This window comes from Buteo buteo, chromosome 25 (genome assembly GCF_964188355.1).
Source record: "Buteo buteo chromosome 25, bButBut1.hap1.1, whole genome shotgun sequence".
In the NCBI taxonomy this organism is placed as follows: Eukaryota; Metazoa; Chordata; class Aves; order Accipitriformes; family Accipitridae; genus Buteo; species Buteo buteo.
The window spans coordinates 12055826-12080680 of record NC_134195.1 but is presented as its reverse complement, the minus strand read 5'-3'; the positions used below and the strand labels follow the sequence as shown (position 1 = coordinate 12080680).

Sequence of the window (24855 nt, the reverse complement as noted above, 5' to 3'; positions counted from 1 at the left end):
AAAACATTTAAGGTACAGCAGACCATGGATTTTTTGTGAAATTATTTCACAAAGAAAAAAAAAAACAAACCCTGATCCATTACTTGAGTTACAAATTACTACTGGGAACCAATAAAAGAATCAGTATGACAGAAAGAAGAAGCAAAACTATTTCAGTCCATATTACACAGAGAGATCAAGTTTTATTAGATAAACAAGCCACTTGAGGGTACAAAAGATAGGCAGAAAAAGATCCTGAGTATATATAACGTAGCACTTCATGCAGGTAGTGACTAAAAAAATCAAAACTGAATGACTGCTTAGTATGAAGTACATAGAGGTATGAACAAGGATTAAAAGTACTGTAAAAAAAAGCATTTAGAATGTCTTCTCTATAAATGGAATGTTTTGGTTTGTACTCCTGTGTATTCTGCAATTGCAAGAGATTGCATGAGGAGGTAGCATCTTAGCCTTTCATGCTGAGAAGTCCAGGTTGAGTTTGAACTGATGTCAAATAGCAGTTGACACCTACTGCAGACATTAACATCTTGCCAAAACATTTGAACTCAGCTTTTGCATATAAAGTGCATCTAGAAATTGAGGTATATTGATGAAGCTGCATAGTGAACTTTACACAATGCCTGGTTTTGTTTTAGTCCCGATGCTTGCCATTTCTCTTACCTTCATGATCATCTGTTACTGCACAGTTAATTTTAAAAAATTAGAAAAATAGGATTAATGTGCAATGGCAAAGAGCAAAAAACCCTTAGTTTTTACATAAGCAAAAACTACTTATTGAGAGGAAAAATAATTACAGAACTACTAAAATAGCTAAATAAAAGACCAAGTGTGAAACCCCAAATGAGTATTACGGAAGCCAAGAATCTGTATTTCTAGAGCAGTCTGAGTTTAGATAAGGAATTTGTTTCATATGTGTTTATTTTCAATATAAGGCATATTTTGGCAGCACCTAATAAAACATATTTCATTACCACAGATAAACTGTTTAGGGGCCTAGTTTTGATATCTTTACCACTGCAGAACTGGCATGAGTGATGAAAAAAGAGTTAAGTGTTCAAATACACATACTTCTTACAAATCATAAAGAATTTTGTGACTACCCTGTTGGTAAAGGTGCTCACAGCTGATACTTGGCACACAACAACAGTACAGCTGCTTCTAGATCTCCAGTGCTAACGATGTATTGATGTATATATAAAAATCATGTCAGACAGGATTGTCAATACAGTGTCTTTGATATATATTGAAAAGATTTTTAAACTGTACCTTTTGTATATTTAACAAACTGAAAATGGACAAGTCAGTTTCACACTGATATAAAAGACGGAGAATTGGGGTTGCAAGTAGTGCAGAATATCTTTACAATTACAAGAAAGGTGAAATCTTATCACAAAATAATTCATGCAGCTACTGACGTATTTCTCCTTCTTGTCATATGTAAAATAAAATAAGATCACGTTCTTGGGACTTTCACTATTGCCAACTGCTGCAGAATCTAAGCACCTCCAAGTAAATTATACCTATATCATAGTTCCCTACAGACTTTAGCAAGGTCTGCCTGCTCTCTTTTCTGTGAAAAGGCCTTGAAACCGTGATGATGTTGAGAGCACTTTTCTTACCGAGTCTTTAAAACATCCCTGATTTAAGTTAGCTGGACCTTTATGGGATCCAGGATGTTTAAACCAGGAGACATCAAATGCAGACAAAGCCTTTCCAGCTTTTCACAGATCAAGAAGCTGAGAAGGAAATGCTATTTGTTCCCTTTACTTTGACAGTGTAATGAAGGATTAATTTTTGTGTTAAGTTCTATCACATCTTTGACAAAATCATTATTTCCTATGAAGTCTCCAGCAATGATGTTAATACATTCTTTCCTTGGTCCTGGATACTGTTGCTTTATCCAGATTTTCAAGCATGGAAGACTCTGGAGCGTCATTTTCTTCAGTGATCCAAATGGGTGTACGAGAATATACCTTAAATTTTCAGTAACGTTAATCCCTGCTACAAAGAATTTTTCTGAAACAAAAATCAGGTGACACATTAAATATTTCTTTGAGGAGAACAGAAACTGCTCAGCATTGCATTAACACCAGATCTCATTCCTCTGGGAATCATTAAAATAGTAACTTCACACTCTTTCTGTATCATTTCACAGCTGTAGAGCTGTTTCAGTAGACTGTCTCCCCTTGATGCAACTGCATGCTGTAGTAAATAGTTACTGAGCCAAGGTTGGTTATTGAACCATTCCAGTTTAGCTAAATTTATCTCAATTATTCACTGCAGACTAAAGGTTCTCCACTAACTAGTCCTCCTTTATAAATTACGTTTGTTTCTGTTAGGGTTGCTTCCAAATGCTTAGCCTTCCCCCATGACGGACAGGTATGCAGGGTGCACCTACACGGGCATTTTCCTTTGGGGGGGCAGTGTGCTTTTGAAGCAGTTCTCCCCTTCATCACCCCATGCACGCACATCACAGCGCTGCATCAGAGGTTATGAACGAAATTTCTTTCAGCTTAGACTACACCAGCATGATTGAGCGCTGCTATTTCCTGACATAGCTACAGCCTTCACGCACCATTCCTGCAGGGGTCTCTTCTCACAGCAAGGCGAGCCCAATGCGTTTCCCTCGTCATTGGCACTGCCTAAAGCAGCAAGCACTGGGTCGAGGAAGCAGTCTCCTACCTACAGCGAGCTGGTCTGTGCTGAGGGCTGCTTTTTCATGGGATCACGCGAGTGAAGCAGCTGCCATGATTTATATAGCCTATACATGTACATAGACTGACGCGTGTACTTGCACCACCAAAGATGAATGTTGTACTTGCCCATGGGTGGGCAAAGCACCGAGTAACATGGGTACAAAGTGGTTGTATCCTGTAATGCTACGATCACCCAACTTCTGATGAGTTTTGCGTTGCTGTACGTGCCCCTTGTTTCCTCCAAGCAACTCCCCGTGCTTACCTGGACGGCCCATCTGCTTCATGTGCTCTAAATACTGGATAAGAGCGTGAGTGGCAGTTTTGTTTCCCCACCAGTATGGGATTGCAGGCCACAGCTCACAGTGCTTCTCCACTTCCATGTCCTCTTCGTACGAGACTATGGCCTGATGGCCACACTGCCACATGGTTCGCAGTGTCGGCACCACCTGAGAAAGCATGCCCAGGTTGAAGTCAGCAGCATAGCGGGGTTCCCAAAGTTCAAATACTGACCTGTGACGTCACCTTGGTAGAGAGGCACAGATTCAGTTCAAGTAAAGCTTTTAAGTGTACAGCCCAGTAGGTCACTGGCTGGCTTACAAGCTGCAGGGGCAATGGGAGCCTGGAAACTTCAGCAGGTTCCTCCTTTCCTCAAAAAAGTCAACTATGGTAAAGTACATAACTCAAGGTCTTACACCTGTGTAACAGGAAACCACCCCTGCGTCAGCCCTGGTGCACATACTGCTGATGAAAATTTGTTGGGAGAGGAAGACAGGCCATTTGGTGAAAGGAGGTGGGAGCAGGGCAAAGCTCTACACCCAACTGTAGGAATACAGACACAAGAAGCAGGCATAATTTTGGCAAATGCTCCACATATTGATCCAAATTTGTTGTTGTAGCCATCAAAGAAAATTGAACTGCTTAAGACTCAGTATGACTAAACAAAAGTCTTCAAGAGATACATTAATTCTGATTTCTCTAAGCAAGTGGGAAGTTTCTGAAATTGGGGTGCTCCAGACTTTTTGAATTGAGAGAGGGGAAGACTTGCGTCAGAAACCTCCTCAGACAGACAAATGGGCTGAAACACTCTGTTAAATTTGAGTGTTTCAATATGAAATCACATTTTCCAATCCTCGAAAGTTACCATCAGACAGAATTGAGGCCCTCTGACTAGTTTTATTGGCAAAACCAACATATTTAACAGCTATTGGTTTTTTAAGAATGTTGTGGTTAAAAGCTATGTCTGTTGCTTATGAAAGGAAATGGTGGCTTTTTGATGTTCCAATTAACTTATTAATTAAAATAAAAGCCAAAGGCAGTTGAAAATGTTTTATGTAAATCTTTGAAGAGAGACAAGGGTTCAGTGAACATGGGAAGCCCTCTTACTTCATCCAAGATAGAAAGAGTGGAAGCCCCAATTAGGTCAGAAAATACTGCAAAATTAAGACACAAGCTACTCAAACTACAAAAACCTGTGGCTGACAGAACCCTTTGCTTTACTCCAGCTGCCTTTCTAAAGCTGGAACCTCTTAAACAAAACAAAACAAAAAAAAGGGGGTGTGGGATAAAAGCTAAAAAAAAAAGCTACCAGAAATGTGTACATGAGCACAGGTGCTTATTTTGCAAACAAAGCAGAAGTGAAACTGTAAATGTCTAACAAGGGATTTTTAAACCCAGATCAAAGGAAGACACCTTGAATAGTTAAAGCAATTAAAATTTTAAACGCAATGTAATGTTGTCACACTGTGGCCTGTGCCAGTACTACATACAGACCTCTACTTAGCAGTTGCTTCATAAATACTTTAATGCTTACCTTTGTACAACGACAGAGTTGCAGTCTTGAAAGACAGTAGATACCAGATTATTTTAGAATAAGTGAGGAAGTACTTGGTTATTTGATGTTCAATCTGAATCTGTGATCCTGAAAAACCCCACAGCTACCTAACCTGCAATGGTATCGCTTGCAAAAATGATGAGATCCATTTTGCTGGTCACAGACCCCACAGAAATAAATTCTTCCTGCTTGAGGGAAGTACTTGGCTTCTCTTTTCTTCAGTGCCCTTCTTCCCTCCCCCTGGACACAACTCGGAAACGTTCTTCTTTCTTCAGTCAGGTGATCTCAAACCATTTGTTCATCACCTTTGTTCAACAAACTAACAGGAGCAGCTTGCTCCTTTTGCAATTAATACCTTTTTTTCTTTTTAAGAGCTAGGCATGTGTCTGAAAGAAAATTTCACCGTCTTCTCCAGTATTGCTCTGCTCATCCACGACTTACACACTCAAGATATTTGGAGAAACAACAAAACAGTGTCACTCAGGTCTTCAGTTATTCAGCTGAGGCCTGAATATTCAGAATCCCCTAGTTTTGCTGAAAATTGTTCTATTTTAACTCTGCTGTACAAAATGCTTTGAAATGGTAATACTCACCCGTTACTGATACACCAGCTTCAAAGGCTGTATTCGAATCACAAACAGGGTCATCATTATCCTGTACCCCTCACATCTCCAGAGAAAACCCTCTGTTCCTGTGCATCTTTGAAATGTTAATTGTTTAACTACTAAAAGCTCCCACACCTTGTATAAAAGAGAAAGCTAAAAATCTCAACTTCTACAATTTAGCAATCAAATGATTTCTGATTATGTAAATTAAGGCTTTTCTGCAGGTTTGGGTGACTGAAAGCATATTAGGCTAGTTGGAAGGTCAGCTCCAGCTCACGTCCAGGAAAGAAAGTCAATGCCACGAGAAATGTGCCGAGGGCAGAGATACTATTAAGAGGGACCTTGACAGGCTGGAGACATGGCCTGGCAGAAACCTCATGAAGCTCAACAAAGTCCCACGCCTGAATGGACTCATCCCACGCATCAGGACGGACTGGGGGCAGCTGGCTAGAAACCTGCTTTGAAGAGAAGGACCTGGAGCTCCTAGTAGACACCAAGCTGGACATGAGCCGGCAGTGTGCCCACATGGCAAAGGTCAGCTGCAAACTGGGCTGTATTAGTAAAGGCACAGATAGCAAATCAAGAGGAGGGGGTTCTTCCCTTCTATTCAGCACTTGTGGGACCGCATCTCAAGGACTGTCTCCAGCTGGGGCTTCCCCAGTACAAAAAAGTCATTGATGTGCTGGAGTGAGTCCTGCAGTGTGCAACCAGAGCTAGCAGAGGCTGGAGCATGACACACAAGGACAGGCTGAGAGAGCTGGGTCTGTTCAGCGTGAAGAAGAGAAGACTATGGACAGGTCTTACTGCTGCCTATAAATACCTAACAGGCAGATGTAGAGAAGACTCCTCAGATATGCACAGCAAAAGGATGCAAGCCAGCAGACACAAGTTACAGCAAGAGAGATTCTGATCAGATAGATAAGAAAAACACGTTCACTGTGAGAGTGGACAAGTGTTGGACCAGGCTGCATAGAAAGGTTGTGGAATCTCCATCCTCGGAGATATTCGAGAATGGATGGGACACAGCCCATCGTAACTTTGAAGTTGGTCCTGCTTTGCATGTTAGGCTTGAACCAGATGACCTCCAGAGGCCACTTCCAACCTAAACTATTATAAATAGCATAAAAATTCATTTATAATTATTGCTGTGAAATGGGAGAAAGTGGATTCTTTGAATTCTATAAATATAGTATGGACTATATTTATAACACACACACACACCTTCTTTTATTTTCTTTCTTTTCTTTTTAAAAACAAAACTCAGACAGGACAGTGGATGACAGTTGTGTCCCTACTGTTGTCCCACAACTTAACAGACGTGACAGTCAAATTTAATTCCCTCCTCCACACTGCGGGATGTAGGTTTGCTTTATCTCCTCAATTTTATTAGGTAGAGACCTATCTCTGATGCAGCAAATGTTACTTTTCCTAGGTTAAAAATACAGTGAAAGTAGAATATATCTAAAAATTTGGAATCAAAGATCTCACTGTAATATATCATTCTTAAAAAAGAAGAAAAAAGGGATCTCATACTTACATTTCTGGGACACAGTTTACACTGGAAAATCTCTTTTATACAGGCAATAAGATGACAATGAAGTTTCTTCGTTAATCCATCAAAATTCCTGCAGGCTAAGATAACAACTTCCTGAGGATGAGTTTCCAACCAGCTTAACACTTCCCAAAGAATATCCTAGAAGAGAGGGTCATGACAACTTAGAAAATCATCTATGCTATGCAACGGAAAGGACATAAAACCAACAGACCATTGATGGTGGGGTAGACTCGGAATCACGATAATGAAAATCAGGGTAGGTTTCTGGAGGATGACCATCTGACAGCCCACAGGGTGGTCCAGAGAGATGCACCCCAGGAAAATCCACTTTCTGCAGGTCTGTGCTGGTTTGCTCTGGATGTGGTTCTAGCACACTACACTTAACAGATTTGTGTTTTGGTAACACCCATGAATCTCCTACTGCCTGGAGGCAGGTTAGCGGTAAAACCATCTCCCCAAGCTTCTTTAAGGACAAACAACATATTAGTGGCAAACTCAAAAACAGGGAAGAGTTCTGTGCTTGCTTAAATGTAACAGGACCTGTTTTCCCCATTTGTTGTGGGCAATGACAACTTCTTGAGGACCACATATAATTAGCAGGGTAATCGGGCACTACACCTAAGTGTTTACATGAGCACGCCAGTCACCATGAAACCTCAACACATGAAGTGTTCAGACTCATGAGCATGAAACCAAAGTTTACAAATTAAAAGCTGCATTAGCTGGCTGTGCCTGGCTGTACAGGTCCCAGCAAATGGAAAGACGTAAACTACTCCACAGTGACAGAGCACATGCGAAGACCAACTCACACTAGTTTCTTCACAGCAGCTGACAGTAATTTGATCATGGGATCCAGACTTGAGTCTCTCTGTCTTTCAGTGAAATACTTTTTCTTAAAAAAAAAAGAAAAAAGAAGTGTTTCTGTGATTTTGTTAGGCTTTTAATACCTTCTTCTCTTTAATAACTTCTCTCCTTATGGGGGAAACAGGATTGCCCTGGGTAGCATCCTGGGACAACACAAGATAAACCCCAGATATATCAGGCACTTGGTAGGGGCTGGGCAGTGGAGAGCAAGGCACATCAACTCCGGTTTGAGGATGAGGAATTGATTGATGATCCAGTCTCACTTGCAGCTGCTGAAACTAACTTCCAGCCCTGCTGGTGTTCTCTAGTTTGAAGTCCTCACATTAGGAAAATAAATAACCTACTCAGAAAAGCCTGGGCTAGTATTTTCAGATTATCGTGGCTCTTAAAAGAAACAGCACTGTTTTTATAGCTATCCCAAAGGTAAGGACAATACCTGTACAGTAACAGTTGTGTAAACCATATGCACGAAGTACAAATTCATAGATGGATCGTTAGCCTTGTGGGCAATCCTGAAATCCAGGTATCTAACTCCAGCCTCGAGCTGCTCCGTCACGGTCAGTACCTGAAAGGTGAAGCAGAAGGCAAAGGTCCCAAGAGTTTGGAAGAGATTTGTTTCTTTAGTTTAGAAAGCTGAAAAAGGTGTACAAAGTTAGCCCTATGACATTTTTCACAGGTCTTTTGTCTTTAAAATGGCACTATATGGTAGCAAGTCGTAACTACAACATATTTTACTCTCTGACAAGAGGCATCCCAATTTCACTGTGGCATATACTGCAGGTACAGATTAGATTATTCAGACCTCTGCCCTTGTTGTGTTCAGAAAGTTAAAGATCCATTCACCTGTGCTTAATACACGATCACTCCTCACAAGACTATTTGTAAGTACAAAAATTGCAGGATCAGCACTTTAGAAATGCTGTAATTTTTTTATTAGATCAAAGACTTTACACTGGTTGTCTCTGTGGAGATCACTCATCCGCAACAGAAGAAAAAAAAACAAAAATAGAAAAAAGTACTGGCTGTTGTTCTTTTTTCAAGATAAAGTCTCTTAAAGAGTTTGAATTAACCTGTAGAAGTCCTACAAAACAGAGGTCCTTCTCTAGTTCCACTTCCATCAGAGTTCTACTGGATTTGAGGGCTGAATGGAACAGGCGATAAAGCTGAGTTTCTGGGCCAAAAAGTCCCAAATGATATGTCTCTTACCCATATCAAGACTCTTGTTGCATAAGAGAATAGAATCAATTTAATTAAATACTTTTAAACACTAATTTGTCTCAGTTTAACCTGCTATGGACAACACTTCCAGGTTTCAGAAGGCATACACTGTACTGATTTAAGTCAGAAAGGATTCCACAAAAGCTAATCAATACAAGGCATTGCACCTGAATAACCACATTTGTAGCCTTAGAGCCAAGATAGAGCTTAAGACATATGCTTACCCTGGATGCTCACCCTGCCTCGCTTCAACCACCTAACTTTCTGTTCTTAGGGTGGGAATTTAATCTCCCCAGGCTATGCCTGAGCTGCAGGGCTGGGGACAGCCCAGCCCCCCGTGTCCCAGGGCGCGGGTGGTGGGGTGCCTTGGGCCAACAGCTCCGTCTGTGCCTGCTTGGTCTCCACCAGGCTGGAGCAGCGGAAGGAGCGATCTGGGCCAAAGTCCCACCTTCGCTTGGAGCACGCTGGAGATGGGAGTGTATGTGGCTGTAGGTCATATATAACCTTTGTGGCCAGAACGAGCATCAGGTGAAATAGCTGCTCTGAACTGCCCTTCAGATGAATTAATTTACTTCTGTTGACTGCATAGGAAAACTAGACAGACTCTCTAATTAGTCACCTGGGTTTGGATACTGAATTAGACAGTGTGAAAATTGCCTCCCAAGGGCAAAACTTAAGAGGAAGCCTCGGGAAGTGATGCTGCTCGGTGCTGCAATCTCACCAGACATGCAGGGCATGAGTGGAAGTTACACCCTGACATCAGCCATTGCTCAGGAAAGATTTGGGCCTCTAGACTGACACCCATAAGAGCCAGGGCTCAAGCCAGGCACTGCCTCTGAGGCACTGGGCCATCCAGGGACCTGTGGGTCCTACCATCAGTAGGGCTCCTTGGTGTCTCTTCTGGATACCAACGGGTGGATTCACCTCCTCCCAAAGATAACTCGAGCACCGCAGAGACAAGGACAGGCAGGATTGCAGCCGTGCCTTTTTCCCATCAGCACCAGGCCACTCCCCGCTCAGCACGCTGGGTTCTGACCAGAAAACTATTATAATGATGGAAGGAGCTTGTTAGTCACCCACAGGGTCACTGCACTGGCCAGCAACCCGCGAGTTAGGAGGTATCTAAATCTTGCGTTGGCTTAAGTCCCAAAGCAAAAAGCAGCTCAAGACAAGGCACTGTGCTAAGTGAGTGCCTTTCCACATCAACTCATCATTGCCATTACATATTCAATATCTGGTAGTGTCTACAACTCCAGTTTGCCAGGACTGCTCAAACACAATGAAAGAAGCCTAGGCATAATTATTGCCTTATATCAATTATTCAGTTTTAGTTCCCTAATAATGAACTACTCCTCCAATAAGAACAAAAGTGAAAAGATTTTTGGGACCTCTTTGATGCCAGGAAAGTCTGTTCTTCAGAAAAATCTTCAAAAGCTCTGGCTTAAATCATGATCCCCAACTTTGCCTTTAACTTACATTTGTGAGGAACAAAGAGATAACTACTACCTTATTATTTAGACATTTTAAAAAATTAACTAATCCTTACAGAAGGGCCACACCTTCATTCTCTTAATCTTTATGGATAAAAAAATTCCCTTCAACAAGATTTTTGCCTTACACAATATAGATGGGGAAAACAACTGACATCTCGCACAACAGTGGTAGTAAAAATGACAAGCATTACCTTCTGAACAAAGTGTAAAAGAAAAAACCTCTTTTGATTATAGTAATATTAAATGTTATAAATAACAACAATAAACATGAAAAAGAAGATGAGTTCCTCGTACCAAGTGGTCAGCTTTAAACAACATCTTTGTCTAGGTATCATCCCTGCCTCACTTACACACTTTTTCCCCCACAAAAGAAGATCTGGTATGTATGGCACCTATCTCATACCCCAATGGGCTGGTTTTGGCTGGGATAGACTTCATTTTCTTCATAGTAGCTAGTATGGGGCTATGGTTTGGATTTGTGCTGAGAACAGCATCGATAACATAGGGAAGTTTTAGCTATTGCTGAGCAGTGCTCCCCCAGAGCCAAGGGCTTTTCTGCTTCTCCCCCCACCCCACCAGCGAGCAGGCTGGGGGGGCACAAGGATTTGGGAGGGGACACAGCCGGGACAGCTGACCCTGACTGACCCAAGGGATATCCCAGACCATAGGACATCATGATCAGCAGATAAAGCTGAAGGGGGAAGACGGAGGAAGGGTCAGATGTTCGGAGTGATGGTGTTTGTCTTCCCAAGTCCCCGTTCCACGTGCTGGAGCCCTGCTGTCCTGGAGATGGCTGAACACCTGCCTGCCCATGGGAAGTGGGGAATGAATTCCTTGGTTTGCTTTGCTTGCGTGCATGTCTTTTGCTTTCCCTATTAAACTGTCTTCATCTCAGCCCACAAGTTTTCTCACTTTTACCCTTCCGATTCTCTCCCCCATCCCAGCCGGGGGGAGTGAGTGAGTGGCTGCGTGGGGCTGAGCTGCTGGCTGGGGTTAAACCACAACACCCAAGCACAGTATCTCATCGGAGCACAGATTTCTGGGCAGCAAGCTTTTCTTTCATTGCGCACAGGAGAGCATGACCGCTCTCAGCACTGCAGCACAAGCTTCAACTTTGCCCAGGCATGACGAGAACGCTAGACAACAGTTACCTGTGTTGTAGACCACTTCATGATAATGGGGTGCACAATGCAGGGCATACATTTGTTCAAAAACTTCACCAGCTTCAATTCATTGCCACTAACACCAGAGTTTTTATCCAAGCAGTAGGTCATAGTGTCATGACTCCCTGTAGAATACAAAATAAAAAATGTACAAAAAATGTATATTTCTTAACTACTCAAGACCACAATACATGGTTATATTGCGTGCACACACCTGACATGCCACCCCATTTCCAAATCACACACCTATATTGCCCGACAGCCTATGTAGGTATGGCAAAAAGGTGGGCTCTTCTACAGAGATTGCTCACCTGACATTAATAAGCTTAGCATGAAATCCTTGTGAAGGGAAGGCATCAAGACTTTTCAATAAAGCATCTGAAGTACACACCATTGTTGTTTGCCTTAAACCACAATAAAACGGCCTGTTTCAACTAGCATCTTCCACTGAAATAATTATCTTGATGTGAAAACTCACTTTTTTTAGGGAATAAATAGCGGACAGCTGAATTTATCTAGAATTTGTCCTGTTTTTAGAGTTGTCCAAATGCAGGACTTCATACTGAAGTCCTATCATCTCTGCTCAGGAAAATATGACTGAAAGCAGAAATTCAGCTTCTTACACCTTTGACTGGACCAACTCCTAACTTGGCACTTTCAGCATTTATGTCTTAAATATCTGGTAAAAAATGCCCTCCTGAACTAACACCCACATACCCTACAAAAACAATGTAAGAGGTGGGTGCTTGAAGGTTTCAGAGGCAAATCCAAGTCTAAGTTTACATGTGACAGATGCACAAGATCCACTTTTTATGGACTTCAAAAGTTACCCGACTCTTTCCAGCACAGGGAATTACACAGGGGCAGGTTAAGCACCAGAGCCAAGTACAGCCTGCCCAAATATTTGACTTCTTTGAAGTCTGAATAAATCTGACACATCTCTTGCATCACGTTTAGATGAAAATGTGTTGCAACTCACAATTTTTTCAAGACAGGCAAGCAGTGATTTTGCCAGCTTTTCCTGTTCCATTATTTCTTCTAATTTTATAAAGCATCAATAAGAAAAGCTAACAACTCAGTGAAGTGACTTGCTGGGATCTTTACAGAGTATCTGCAAGGAATTTGCATATCATTTTGTTTTTTATGTCTTCTGTCGAGCAAATTGTTCACTGGTGCTAAGACCTGCCTTCCTGAATGGTCAGTCTTACTGGTGCCAATGGCAATATTTCTAGTAGCCAAAGAAAACGAACAAGATTGTATTTGAAATAAAGAAAATCCTTTGAAACTGTCAATAATAGTTTAATGTCTCACTCAATTTTTTCACCTTTTAAACTGGGTTTCTGTCTATTTTCCTGCTTTAAACACCCAAACCAAGCTCACTGCAGATGGAAGATTGATAATGAGGGCATGCAATCAAAGAAGTTTGTCTTACAAGATGTAAGAGTCAAACCATTAAATACCCATGGACCAAATCCAAGTCCAAAAGAAGTGAACAGGATTCCATTGATGGGCATTGCATGTACCGATGCTAATCAGCAAATGGATAGTGACCTTTCATTTAGGAGTCATCTTGTGATGTCAGTGAGTTATAGTAATGAAAGGAAGATGGGTATATCCATGACACAACAAATATGATGCAAAGAGAGTGAGCTGGCAGCACTGTGCTGAACCTGGTGCAAACACAACACTAATTACTGAGACTTGCCTCTGTCTCCTCATCATGCTTTCAGAATGCAGTCTCCCACATTTCTTGCATGCCATGTTGTCTTCTCTAGCCGAGATAAGCTTCCACTTCCAAACTGGGCTTCCCCCTGTCATTGCTCCCTCTAAAAACCTGCCAGAGCTGTCTTGACCTGGTTGGTCTTGATCTGCTTTTGTTCTGACCTGGACCAGTTTTGTAGGTCAGCTGGACAGCCATCAAAATCTTCCAAGCTAATAGCCTGCAATGCTCTGTAAAGTCCTCCAATGTTTGCTGAAATGGGCTTGTCTTCAACTATTATTTTCTTCTTCTGCCTGTTCTCCATGCAGGTATATTCATAAGAACAACAAACAAACGTTCACAAGAATAACAAGGTCACCGTTAGGAGAAGAGCCAGGAAGTCAAAGGCACATATCAGCAGGTTCTCGGCTTTCTACAATGTCCAAGAAACACCACTGTGAAAGTTTTGTAGAAACAACATGGTTCCTTTTCCACAAAAAAAATACACAAACCACTGACCATGCTACTGACCTTTTGAAGGATTTTTGCAAGAGGAACAAAAAAGAAAAGAAAGGAGGGGGAAAGAAAAAAAAAAGAGGAGAATATGACCTTCTTTCTTCTGTCATAAAACAGATAGTTATTTTCTTTTCTTGATGGTTAAATAAGAAATACAAAATTTTTTATAACATCTGTTCTGGGGTCCTCTTACATAGGCTTTATCCAAAACAGAGGTGCGCTTGTTTTGAAATTAACATCAATTTAAATTACATATCCAAGAAGTCACCATGAAATAAGTTTCTAGGTTTCAATTTTACTATTAGTTCACAAAGGGCAGAGGAAAAAAAAAAAAAATCCATCACAGTTCTTGCGTCCTCCCAGGGCTCCACCCACTGAAGACAAGACTTGATTTTTCCCCACTATCTCTCAATATACGTCTTTGCTAAAGTTAACCTACGATCCTGTAGCCTACATAAAACATTTATCTACATGCTGTGCTGCTTTCTACCCAAACTACCTGTCACATTTACAGGTGTGAGAGAAAAAATGGGCTAGACTTTTCTATAGTACCATTTTCATTGTGGAGGCAAAGGGAATCACTCAAGAGCTGACAGGCCTCCAGTGCCTTCCTTCACATGCCAGTGAAAACAGGTTCTCCCATAACTTCTTTGGACAGAATGAAAAAAAAAAAAATCACCTGTTCAAGGCAGAAGAGAGAAGCAATACCATGACCAAAGAAAGGCTAATGATACACAGGTCTGAATGTAGTACCAGTGAGGGCGACAGCTATAGCACAGCTGTGTTTACCCATAATAGGATAAATCCAGTTTTTGTAAGCAGGGTCATGTAGAAAAGTCACACTCTACATTAATAAAAACAAATGTTAATTAAAAGTCTCCATCCTCCTTTTTTCATACCTTCACACACTCTTTTAAACAATACAAAGAAACAAATAATAAGGTAAAATGTTATTTCTCTCCTTTTGGAACCATTTTATTATGTAGGAAGTGGCAAGAACGAATTAGGAAAATCTCACCATTACCCAGATAAGCAAATGCTCCAGTTATTAACACTGATCTGACAAGATGATGCACAGGGACTGCAAAAAGGTCCCTCTTTCTTTCCTTCCCTCAAAACAAAATGAAACAAAAAAATCCTTTTTTTTTCCCCTCCCTTCCAAAAAACCCCAAACATTACAGACTAAAAGTATTTACATACATGCACACATCACACAAACCCTCCCTCAAGCCCTTCTCCCACACACTGACCCAAATAATAAATGTAGCCATCCTGAAATGGGACAAACAGGATGTTCTAATGCTTAAATGACACACTAACAAAACAGTGGAGAACAAAAGTTAATCTTTACCTGGAAGAGCTAAGTTATAGAGAGGAATATCCCAGAGCTTCTCTGGTAATTGTGACATCCATTGACCATATTCATGGCACACATGAATGGAGGTCTGCAAAGGGCCTTCCATTAGTGCCTGCTCTAGGACTTCATAGGGTATTCTGGGAGGGAAAAAGGAAAGAAAAAGAATAAACCATTCCATATACTGTGGTTGAATTAATGCCATTGCACCTAAGCAGAATGGATTTATACATGCTATAAAATGTCAACCCTTCTCTCAAGTAGTTGTGTCAACTCTCCTCTCAAGTAGCTGCAGCAAAATGTCAAGAGCTCCTCAGCCACAACATGAGCTGCTTTTGATAACATTGTGTCCCAGCACAATGTCAAGGGAGGGTTCCAGCTTCAGGCTCAGATATTGACCAACTGAAAGAAAAAAATAGAGGCAAGACAAATGCAGCTTCGTTGGTATGGAGAAATGACTGTCTACATTGGCTATTGTGGCATCATGAGGAATAACCTACCTCCAGTGTGAAACAACATCTGTTCCTTTTTAAACCTTTTCAGAAAAGCTGTCACTGTGAACGATTCCTTCTTGTCTGCTACAGCAATGGCAGTCAGATATGTATTTGTGCAGGTTTTGTGCTCTGCCAAACATCCTCACTGGTGCCTGGTCCCTTTTGCTGCATCTCAGCACAGTCATTCCTGAGATTGCTTCTCCGCAAAGTATTCTTCAGGTTGCTTTTGGGAGGTGGTTGGTTTTTCTGGATTTACAAGTGACCCATACTGTTTATACGAAGAACATTTCCTTAAACATGGCGCAGTAGATTTTTTTTTTGGCAGACACATAGGGTCATCTGAAAGGCAACTTTAGGAATTGCATTCCTAAGTTTTATGTCCATACCGCACATAACAGATACAATCTGCTTTTATATCTGCCAACGCACGTAGCATCACTCATCTAGCCTGTCCTGCTGTGCCTTTGTGTGGCTTTCAATTGGTCTCACTAAGTATGGACAGCCCAGTTCAGAATGGGACCGTGTCAGCTGAGGGAAATGCCCAGCACCCCTGGAGCAGTGACACAGGCTGCATGTGTCTGCTGTGTAACCTGGGGCTTTCCTCCTGGCAAGAGCAGCTACCTCTGAGGTTATCCATACACAAAAGGCCATTGTGTAAGCAGGAAAGAAGTGGTTTAAACCCCCTCTTGCTCCCTTTGTCTCCTTTTTAAAAAACAGATATTTGATGGGCCGAGTGCAAAGTCGAGTGGAAAAACTCCCATGGATTTATTTAAAAAAAAAGGTGTAGATCTTTTTGTCCTGCATAAGCAAGTGGCCTCTATATGCCACGTCTGGTATTCTTATTCTTGGAAAGAAGTTCGGATCTTGGGCAGATCAACTCATCCGTCCTCTGGCTCTGGAGTTTAACGTGCTGAGCTCCTGCCTCCTGCAGACCCCTTGCTCAGACAACAGAAGCCTGCAGCTGATCTTGGCCCCTTTTCCTGTGTTTTGTGCTTCCTCAGACCGCACACCACTGCTCACCCAGGGCTGCTCTGCTCTAGCCTATGTACCATGGAGCATCAGCATGGACAGGGGCTGCAGATGCTAAGAACAACATTGCTATTTAGTAGTTGCAAAAGACTGGATAGCTTTTCTCCTTCCCCAGCTCTGAAGCTGACAGGAGCTGTGAGGATGCAACACTCCAGCACATGGCAGCACTTAGGCAGGTCATGTACATAGACTAGAAACCGAACTATAAGCACTCTTTTCCTCTTTTCCTTGGGATCCGCAGCTCCCTTTCCAGAGCCATTGGGGCTGCCTAATTCTCCTGTTCCCCAAAGCCACCCGGGCTCCCCCAGAGCAGGCCCACAGCCCCCCGTGAGCAGCAGGGACCTGTAAGCTCGCCGGCCAGCCGCACCTCAGCCCGGCACAAGGTCCTTTGCACCGACAGCACTCCCAGGACGCGTCCGAGGGTGCAGGTTTACCTGCTGCCACCCTCTCCTCCTGCCACGGGCTCTCACCGCCTTGCCTGGGTTAACGCGGGCACAGTCCCACAGCTAACAGAAAAAAGCTGGTTTTCTGCCATGCTAGTCCCTCACACCGGTTCACCACCGAGTCCGGACAGCCCACCGCTGGCCCCTGCTGAGGAGGCAGCAAGTCCCATGATCGGCTTTGCCGGGCTGTACGACAGACCCCTCGGTGTTGCTGGGCCAAAACCCACCGGCAGCAGGTTCTCAGCCTGGCACAAGCTGCCGTCGATGCCCCAATCTCTGCAGGACCAGGGCACTTCACAAGGAGCATCCTGCTGGACCTGGGAAAGGGCAGCAGAGAGCAGAAATGGCAAGACAAAGCCATGCTGTGGTCCTGCAAACACAGACACGTGAGATTCACATCTCCTCCTCTTTCTCCTCCTCCTTTTCTTCCCACCTCCCTCCGCAGCACCCTGAGGCTGAGAATGGCAGCCGCTGGCAGTGCGCAGCAGGAGCAGCAGCACCACGGCCGTCTGCTGATCAAGTCCCATACAGAAACGACCGGACCAGATTTTGGCCTGATGCCCTGTGCAATGCAAAGCCCTAGATGTTCACACCACCACCTCCAAACTCATCTGCTACCTTGTGTTTGAGGTGTGGGGTATCCTTTAGGGAGAAACTGAGGCATGCCTGGAGGAATGAAATTACAAACATTAGCTACTGCCTCTCATGACTAAATCCTAAACTTTGCCAAGGAGAACCATGTCTTTATGCCCCCCTTCCAGACAGGCAAGTCCACCCTACACATGTTGCTGTGATTAACTACTGTATTGAGTTTGTGTGCAAGGCTTTGGTAGCGGGGGGCCTACTGGGGGGGCTTCAGTGAGAAGCTGCTGGAAGCTTCCCCTGTGTCCAACAGAGCCCATACCAGCCGGCTCCAAGATGGACCCACCGCTGGCCAAGGCCGAGCCCATCAGCGAGGGTGGTAGTGCCTCTGGAGAATGGATTTAAGGAGGGGAACCTGCGGTGAGTGAGAGGATTGGAATGTGAGAGGAACAGCCCTGCAGATACCAAGATCAGTGAGGAAGGAGGGGGAGGAGATGCTCCAGGCGCCAGAGCAGAGATTCCCCTGCAGCCCGTGGGGAAGACCCTGGTGAGGCAGGCTGTGTCCCTGCAGCCCAGGGAGGTCCACGGTGGAGCAGATCTCCACCTGCAGCCCGGGGAGGACCCCACGCTGGAGCAGGGGGATGCCCGAAGGAGGCTGTGACCCCGTGGGAAGCCTGTGCTGGAGCAGGCTCCTGGCAGGACCTGTGGCCCCGTGGAGAGAGGAGCCCACGCTGGAGCAGGTTTGCTGCAGGACTTGTGACCCCGTGGGGGACCCACGCTGGAGCAGGCTGGGCCTGAGGGACTGCAGCCCGTGGGAGGGACCCACGCTGGAGCAGTGTGCTCCTGAAGGACTGCACGCCATGGGAAGGACCCCACGGCAGAGCAGGGCCCGAGTGCGGAGTCCTCCTCCCCTGAGGAGGAAGGAGCGGCAGAGACAAGGGGTGGCGAGCTGACCCCAACCCCCATTGCCGGGGGGAGGAGGGAGAGAGAACCGGGAGGGGGGTTGAGCCGGCCAGGAGGGAGGGATGGCGGGAAGGTGCTTTTAAGATTTGGTTTTATTTCTCATTATCCTACTCTGATTTGATTAGTAATAAATTAAACTAATTTCCCCATGTCGAGTCTGTTTTGGCCGTGATGGTAATTGCTGAGTGATCTCTCCCTGTCCTTGTCTCGACCCACGAGCCCTTTGTTATATTTTCTCTCCCCTGTCCGGCCGAGGAGGGCAGGGACAGAGCAGCTTTGGTGGGCACCTGGCGTCCAGCCAGGGTCAACCCACCACAACTACCCTCGTCCCCCTCGTTCACGGCAGCTTTCTGACCTGACCTTGGGTGGTCTGAGCGCAGGCAGCAATTAGATTCTGAGGACTCTACCAGGACACAAACAATAAACAAGCAATAAAGCATGCAAATGTGCAAAGCCAGTAGAGATCACTGTCCTCTAACCTCGGGACACCGAGAGCATCTGGCGGGATCTCACCCGGGTTGTGCCCCAAGCGTGCCTCGCACCCGCAGCCCCCCAGCCCGGAGTGCTGGGCAACAGCCAAACACCACGCAGTTCCAGGAGGGAAATATAATTAATGAATGCTGGAGGATGACATAATTAAAACATTTTCTGCAGCTGACCCAGAAGCTAGCTAACGTCACGGGAATTAGGGAAACACCGCGACAAGAACTACCCGAAGCGCCACAGCAAGCTGCCAGCCCCACCAGAACCAGGGCTGATCCCAGGGGAGAAGCTGGGACCCCGCACCCCTCCGGGCACCCCACTCTCCTACCCTGCGGGAGGACGGATTCCTCCCTCCCCTCTTATTTTTTTAATGGCTTTACTTACTGCGATGAAGGACGAGGTTTCCACCTCGGCTCTCCCGGCAGCCCCGCACAGCCCCGCTCCCCCCGGGCTCCGGGCACTAACCCCGCACCGCCCGCCCCGAGTGACGGCAGGGCTGAGGAAGGTGAAGGAGGGGCGAGAGAGGGGAGGAAGAGGAGGAGGAGGTGGCTGTGGTTAAGCGGAGCTGCCGGAGACGCGGCCGGTGTGTTGGTGCGGGAGGAACCCGCGGGCGGGGGGAGGCGAAGGGGTGCGGGGGGAGCAGCAAGGAGTAGCGTGGAGCCATCCTTCAGCGGCGTTTGAAGCCTGTTACTGCAAAAAAACCCGCAAAATATATATTTCTAAATACAGATATAAAGTCCCGTAAGTGCCTGCTTTGTCCAACAGAGTTTCACTAATTCTTTCCCTCCTCTTTAGCTTGTGCAGCCCCTCGTCCGTGGTGAAATTCACTCGCATTTACCATGGTACCTTGCAGAAATCTAGCCAAGCTCCTCAAAAAGCTTTTCTGTGTAAGGAGACAGGAGGCAAAGAAATGAGTGAAAGGCAGCTAGGGGCAAACATGCAAATCCTTGGTGCGGTTTTGGAAGGAGGGTGCCTTCTCAGCCTTCCCAGGGTGGTGGAAGAAGCTCCCCTACTTCATCTCCCTGTTCCAAAAGCACATTAAAACATGCAGTTCCCTCAGTAAAGAATGGTGAGCTGAAACTCTGATGGAAAGAACGGACAGAGAAGATGATTAACTTCCCGTTGTCCCCCACAGGGCAGCATTTCTAGAGGGTCATCTACAGCAGAACTGGGATCTGACCACTCTGGGATCCTACTGTGGTCAGCACTAGGGAAAATTCAGGCTGCTGCAGTGTTGTGCTTCTTAATGCAAGGATGTATTTTCCAGATACTCCTTTTTCACTATTTCATTTTTGCATGAGGCAGAGCAAAAGGAAGAGCAGTGTTCATATACAGAGCAAAACTTGCCATGCCAACAACAGCGGCCTGAGCAGTTTAACATTCAGCTAACGGAGTCGTTCCCGTTGGTGAGTCCCAGGATGGCAGGGCTGCCCGGGCTTCAGGGTTATGCCACAGTTCAGACTGCTGTTTATATATCAATTCTCACAGAGTATCACAAAACTAGCTGGAGGTAGGTGCAGAATAGATGCACAGCAGGTTGTAAAGCTAGGCACAAAAAGGACGAAATGCCAAAAGGGATGAAGTAGAGCAAAGGAGAAGGTAAGAAAGATGCTATTTAAAGGCTGTGTGCTTTTTGCACCACCATGATAGAAAGGAGCTGAGAACAGTTACACAGAAGTATTACTGTGCTCTTCATGGAATGAAATAAATGGGAAAGTATTTCAAATGGAAAAGTTAGGAGGAAAAATCAGACAGAGTCAACTTTAATTCTTCATTTACTTAGAAAGTTAAGACTACGGAGGTGTGACAAAAACAGCAATCAGGCAGTCTCTGGATACTACCATGATGAATACAGTACAGCCAGACGCGGTTCTGGTCTTGTAAAGCAAACCTGTGTGAAGTTGTTGGGACTAGCAGGGAAAACATGACTGTAGAAAGGAAAGTTTAAAAGCTATTTTTGTGTGGATTTGAAATGAATAACAGAAAACTCAAAAAGAACCATGAAACTGAAACCCCAAAACTTTTTATTCTGGAGGCATGACAACAGGACTGTACACAGTAGTAAAGTGAAGTATCTGCTGACTGATGTGGAAACAATCTTGCAGGTCGCACCTCAATGGAAATATTCTATCAAAAAATCTCAAGGCCTCTCCAAACCCTCTTAATTCCCATCCCTTCAAGTCTGAGTTTGGGTCTCAGTTCTTCTTCATTTGCACTGGAATTACTAGAGATGTCAAGAGACTTGCTCCTGGTTTAGTCCTAAGATCACAATCTCTCTAGAGGGATTTAGGAAACCCACAAAATGAGGAATGACAGGAAATTAATCAGCAAGCAATTAAGCCCTGAATAAGCATGTCTCCTGAGGAGGGGTCAAGGCAAGGATAACTTAGCAATATTTGCAGAAAGAACGATAAGCAGATTTCAAGGTGAAAAAGCCCAAGATTTCTTAACCAGCCTTACAAAATAAATGTCTGCATTAAAATGAGTGGAGTTCAAAAGCGCTGGACAAAGAAGTACTTACCCAGAAGGAGCTTATCAGGTTTTGAAGCATTCAGTACTGAACAGGTTTGAATCTGGTAGCATCTAAGAGGGTCAAAACAGGCAGCACCAGAAGCTTCAGCAAGGGCATGGATGGAAATGCAGGTCTGATCTATAGCTGTAGGTCAGAGTGAAAATTTCTGATTTGTTAGTCACAGTGACAACAGTCATAGAGCCTTAAACTGGACTTTATACATTTAAACAGCTTTGGCTTACCAAAATAAGCCACACAGCCTGGGAGAAAACAGTTGATTTTTCAGATGACTTAGAGATCTATGAGATTTTTAGAACAGTTACAATATTTGGGATGTTGCGTGAGACTTTTTTGTTCCATCCCAGTTTTTTATTTTCAGACACAGCACATCTTTATGCTATAACGTACAGAAATGCCACTAAGCATTTAAACAACCTTAACTGAATTCCCTGGATTTGCAGTATTTGTTCTGGGGACATTTGCAACCCCCTGGCAATGCGTGTGTTTGCTTCTGCCCTGACTTACTGATAAGTCCTCTCAACCCTCACCTAATTTCTGTCTTTGGAAAAAAAAAAGGCAGCTTGATATTTTTGAGAGAAGGTTGTATACCTAGCGGCAGCAGCCACAATGGCTCCTGAGAGCGGGGGAATCGGGGGGGAGGCAGCCTGCAGCTCTAGGGAAGTCAATCTGGCAATAAGAAGACCTGGGAAGAAAAAATGCAGCCCAGACCTGCTGGGAGCTGGTTTCTGGTTCCCTGTGTTTGTTTCTGGGGTTACTGGACCACGATGGTACTCCAAGGTTGCAATGCTGTGAGCAGGACCTGATGGGGGGGGGGGGGCACATTCCGGAGCCCTCCTTTGCACCTGATCCCCGTGCTGGGGGCTGCCTGTCAACGAGGTGCCTCTGACGACCTGGCACCAGCCAGCAGAAAACCTAAGGCAGAAGGATTTGGGTGGGATTTAGGTTGCCTGAACACATCGCAGTGTGCCAACGCCATCATGAAGAAACAGCCCTGGCTTTATTTGTAACGGCCAAATTCAGTGATAAAATTCAGTGGCTGGTAAAAATGCTGCTGTGATGGTTAGACAATACTGCTCCCTTCACATGGTGGATTCTCAAGAGCCAGGGCTACATGAGATGGGTTTTTTTCTTATCAAAGTTTTGCAAGATGGGGGAAATGTTTTGACTTATTTTAAAATAACAGAAAGGAGGAGAAAAATTAGAGTTGAATTTTATTAGCAAAATTTTTAATTAAAATTTTTGAAAAAGAAAAAAATGGTGGGAAAATCCTCAAATTCCTCCGATTTGATCCAGTCGCATCAATGTTAAGTGAGGCTTCAGTGGGCTTGGAGCAAAGTCCAGGCAGAGAGTTTTCCTCTCAGCCAGAAGCAAATGAGATTTTAATTTCAATTTAACTACACCAGTATTGACAAGCAGGGTTAAAATGCCCTAGGAAACATCTAGTAAAGCCAGCTTCCTTCATGTCTGGCACCAGCAGTGTTTAAAACAAGACATTAAAAGCCCTTCCAAGACACACAGGAGAGCTGCTTGTAGTGTCCTACTAAAAAGAGAAGCTTTAAGGGGAGGTAAACAAACCTCTCTCCTCTGACCCAGCATCTGAGAAGATAAGAGCAAGAGGAGAACCAAGCTTTGTTGCTAGAACCCATTCCAACACAGAGAGAGAAACTGGGGAGACACAAAAAATAAATGCTTTCCTGTCCACTAGAAAGGATTTCCAGTTACAGGGAGAAGGGAAACCACCTCCTCTCATTCTTCCCTTTGCTCTGTTAATTTGTTATCTAGTCCTTCAAAATTCTGCGAACAAGGTAAATTCCTGAGCTGTTTTCTTGCCATACTCCCCATTCTGCATGAATCTCTTTTTTGTTTTGTTTTTTTTTTATTTGCTAGCTGGAGCAGGTCAGAAACAAAGCCCTCTACTCTGATGTCCTGGTCCCTAGAGAAGCTGAAGCGACAACGTAGATCAACACCTTCCATGCAAGAAGGCAGCTCTCAGAGAGGCACGAGAAGCAGCCCGGGCAGGGGGGGTCTGCGTCATTACCCTGGGAAATGCAGGATCATCAACACACCATGCCCTGCCCATGTTTTCCCTGTGTGCGGCTCCTAACTTGGTGGCAGACCATGGGGAGGAGAAGGAAGGACTCTTTATGCTTAAATTCATCACTATGGTGAAGCTGAGGGAGCAAGACTTGTGTCCTTCAGCAGCCATGAACAACATCCCACCTTCTTCCTGTGACCAGCTGTGAAAATTAGGTACCTGTGTCCTCAGGGACAAATTTCCAGTGCCTTTGACACTGGGCAAAGGTTAAAGCTCAGAGTGTCTGGGTCTTTAAGCCATCCAGACCTTAACTCTTGTGGTTCTCATATAGGTCAAGCCTTGATGGCTCAATGCATCATTGGGGAGTAACTGTGAATATTCTTCTAAAGTTAGTGGGTTCTTTTTCCCCCGTGCATTACTGATTTGTACTGTCAACCATAACCACAGCCTGCCATGGAGCAAGACCTTTTAAGGGCCACAGTTCAGCACGGAGATGACTCACAAGCTGATACAGGTCAGCCTAACTGGGTCCTTGTCATGGTTTAACCCCAGCCAACAATTAAGCACCACACAGCTGCTTGCTTACACCTCCCTGACTCCACCAGGATGGGGAGAGAATCAGAAAAAAAAAAAAAAGAAAGTAAAACCCATATGTTGAAATAAAGACAGTTTAATAGGACAGAAAAGGAAGGGAAAGTAATAATAATAATAATAATAATAGAATATACAAATGATGCACTCTATAATTGCTCACAACCTGCTGACAGGTGCCCAGCCAATCCCCGAGATGTGGTGCCCCCCAGGCAACTCCCCACAGTTTATATACTGGACATGATGTCACATGGTATAGAATATACCTTTGGCCAGTTTGGGTCAGCTGTCCTGGCTGTGTCCTCTCCCAATTTCTTGTGCACTCCCAGCCTCCGCTGGCAGGGCAGTATGAGAAGTTGAAAAGTCCTTGAGTTATTATAAACACTACTTAGTAAGAACTAAAACATCAGTGTGTTATCAACATTCCTCTCATCCTAAATCCAAAACACAGGACTATAACAGTTACTAGGAAGAAAGTTAACTTTATTCCAGCCAAAATCAGGACAGTCCTCTGTGCAGAACCAGCCCTATTCCATGCGCTGCAAAGCTGTACCTGTTGCAGTTTCATAGACTTGGTGCTTCTGTTTGGTGTCTGTGTGCATTTCATGTATGTTGGGGCACATGAGAAAAAGCATGCAAGGATGGATGTCTTGGGTAGTGCAGGCATGATCTGTGGTGACCTGCAGTAGAGGTTTATCTCCCAACAGA

At 44.3% G+C, this 24855-nt stretch overlaps 1 protein-coding gene across 2 annotated transcripts; it reads right to left on the bottom strand.

Annotated features, from left to right (window-relative positions):
* Positions 1-81: 81 nt before the first annotated feature.
* On the bottom strand, positions 82-19472 carry PLCXD1 (phosphatidylinositol specific phospholipase C X domain containing 1). 2 transcript variants are annotated; one of them, XM_075057325.1, is made up of 7 exons: positions 19373-19472; positions 14992-15134; positions 11414-11550; positions 7988-8116; positions 6670-6825; positions 2959-3142; positions 82-2016 (listed from the first exon to the last, which is right to left on the bottom strand). In XM_075057325.1, the coding sequence occupies exons 2-7, from the start codon at positions 15101-15103 to the stop codon at positions 1751-1753; spliced, it is 984 nt and encodes a 327-aa protein (XP_074913426.1). In that variant the 5' UTR covers positions 15104-15134; positions 19373-19472; the 3' UTR covers positions 82-1750. The 2 variants fall into 2 exon arrangements, with proteins under 2 accessions (XP_074913426.1, XP_074913425.1); XM_075057324.1 differs by lacking the exon at positions 19373-19472 and having other exon boundaries at positions 14992-15199.
* Positions 19473-24855: the final 5383 nt, after the last annotated feature.

Excerpts from the sequence above, each read along its gene's own strand:
- PLCXD1 (XM_075057324.1), bottom strand. The coding sequence starts at position 15,199 with ATGGCATTAATTCAACCACAGTATATGGAATGGTTTATTCTTTTTCTT. Across the intron at positions 11,551-14,991 it reads CTATAACTTAGCTCTTCCAG|GGAGTCATGACACTATGACC; the intron begins GTAAAGATTAAC and ends TGTATTCTACAG. Across the intron at positions 8,117-11,413 it reads TGAAGTGGTCTACAACACAG|GTACTGACCGTGACGGAGCA; the intron begins GTAACTGTTGTC and ends TTCACCTTTCAG.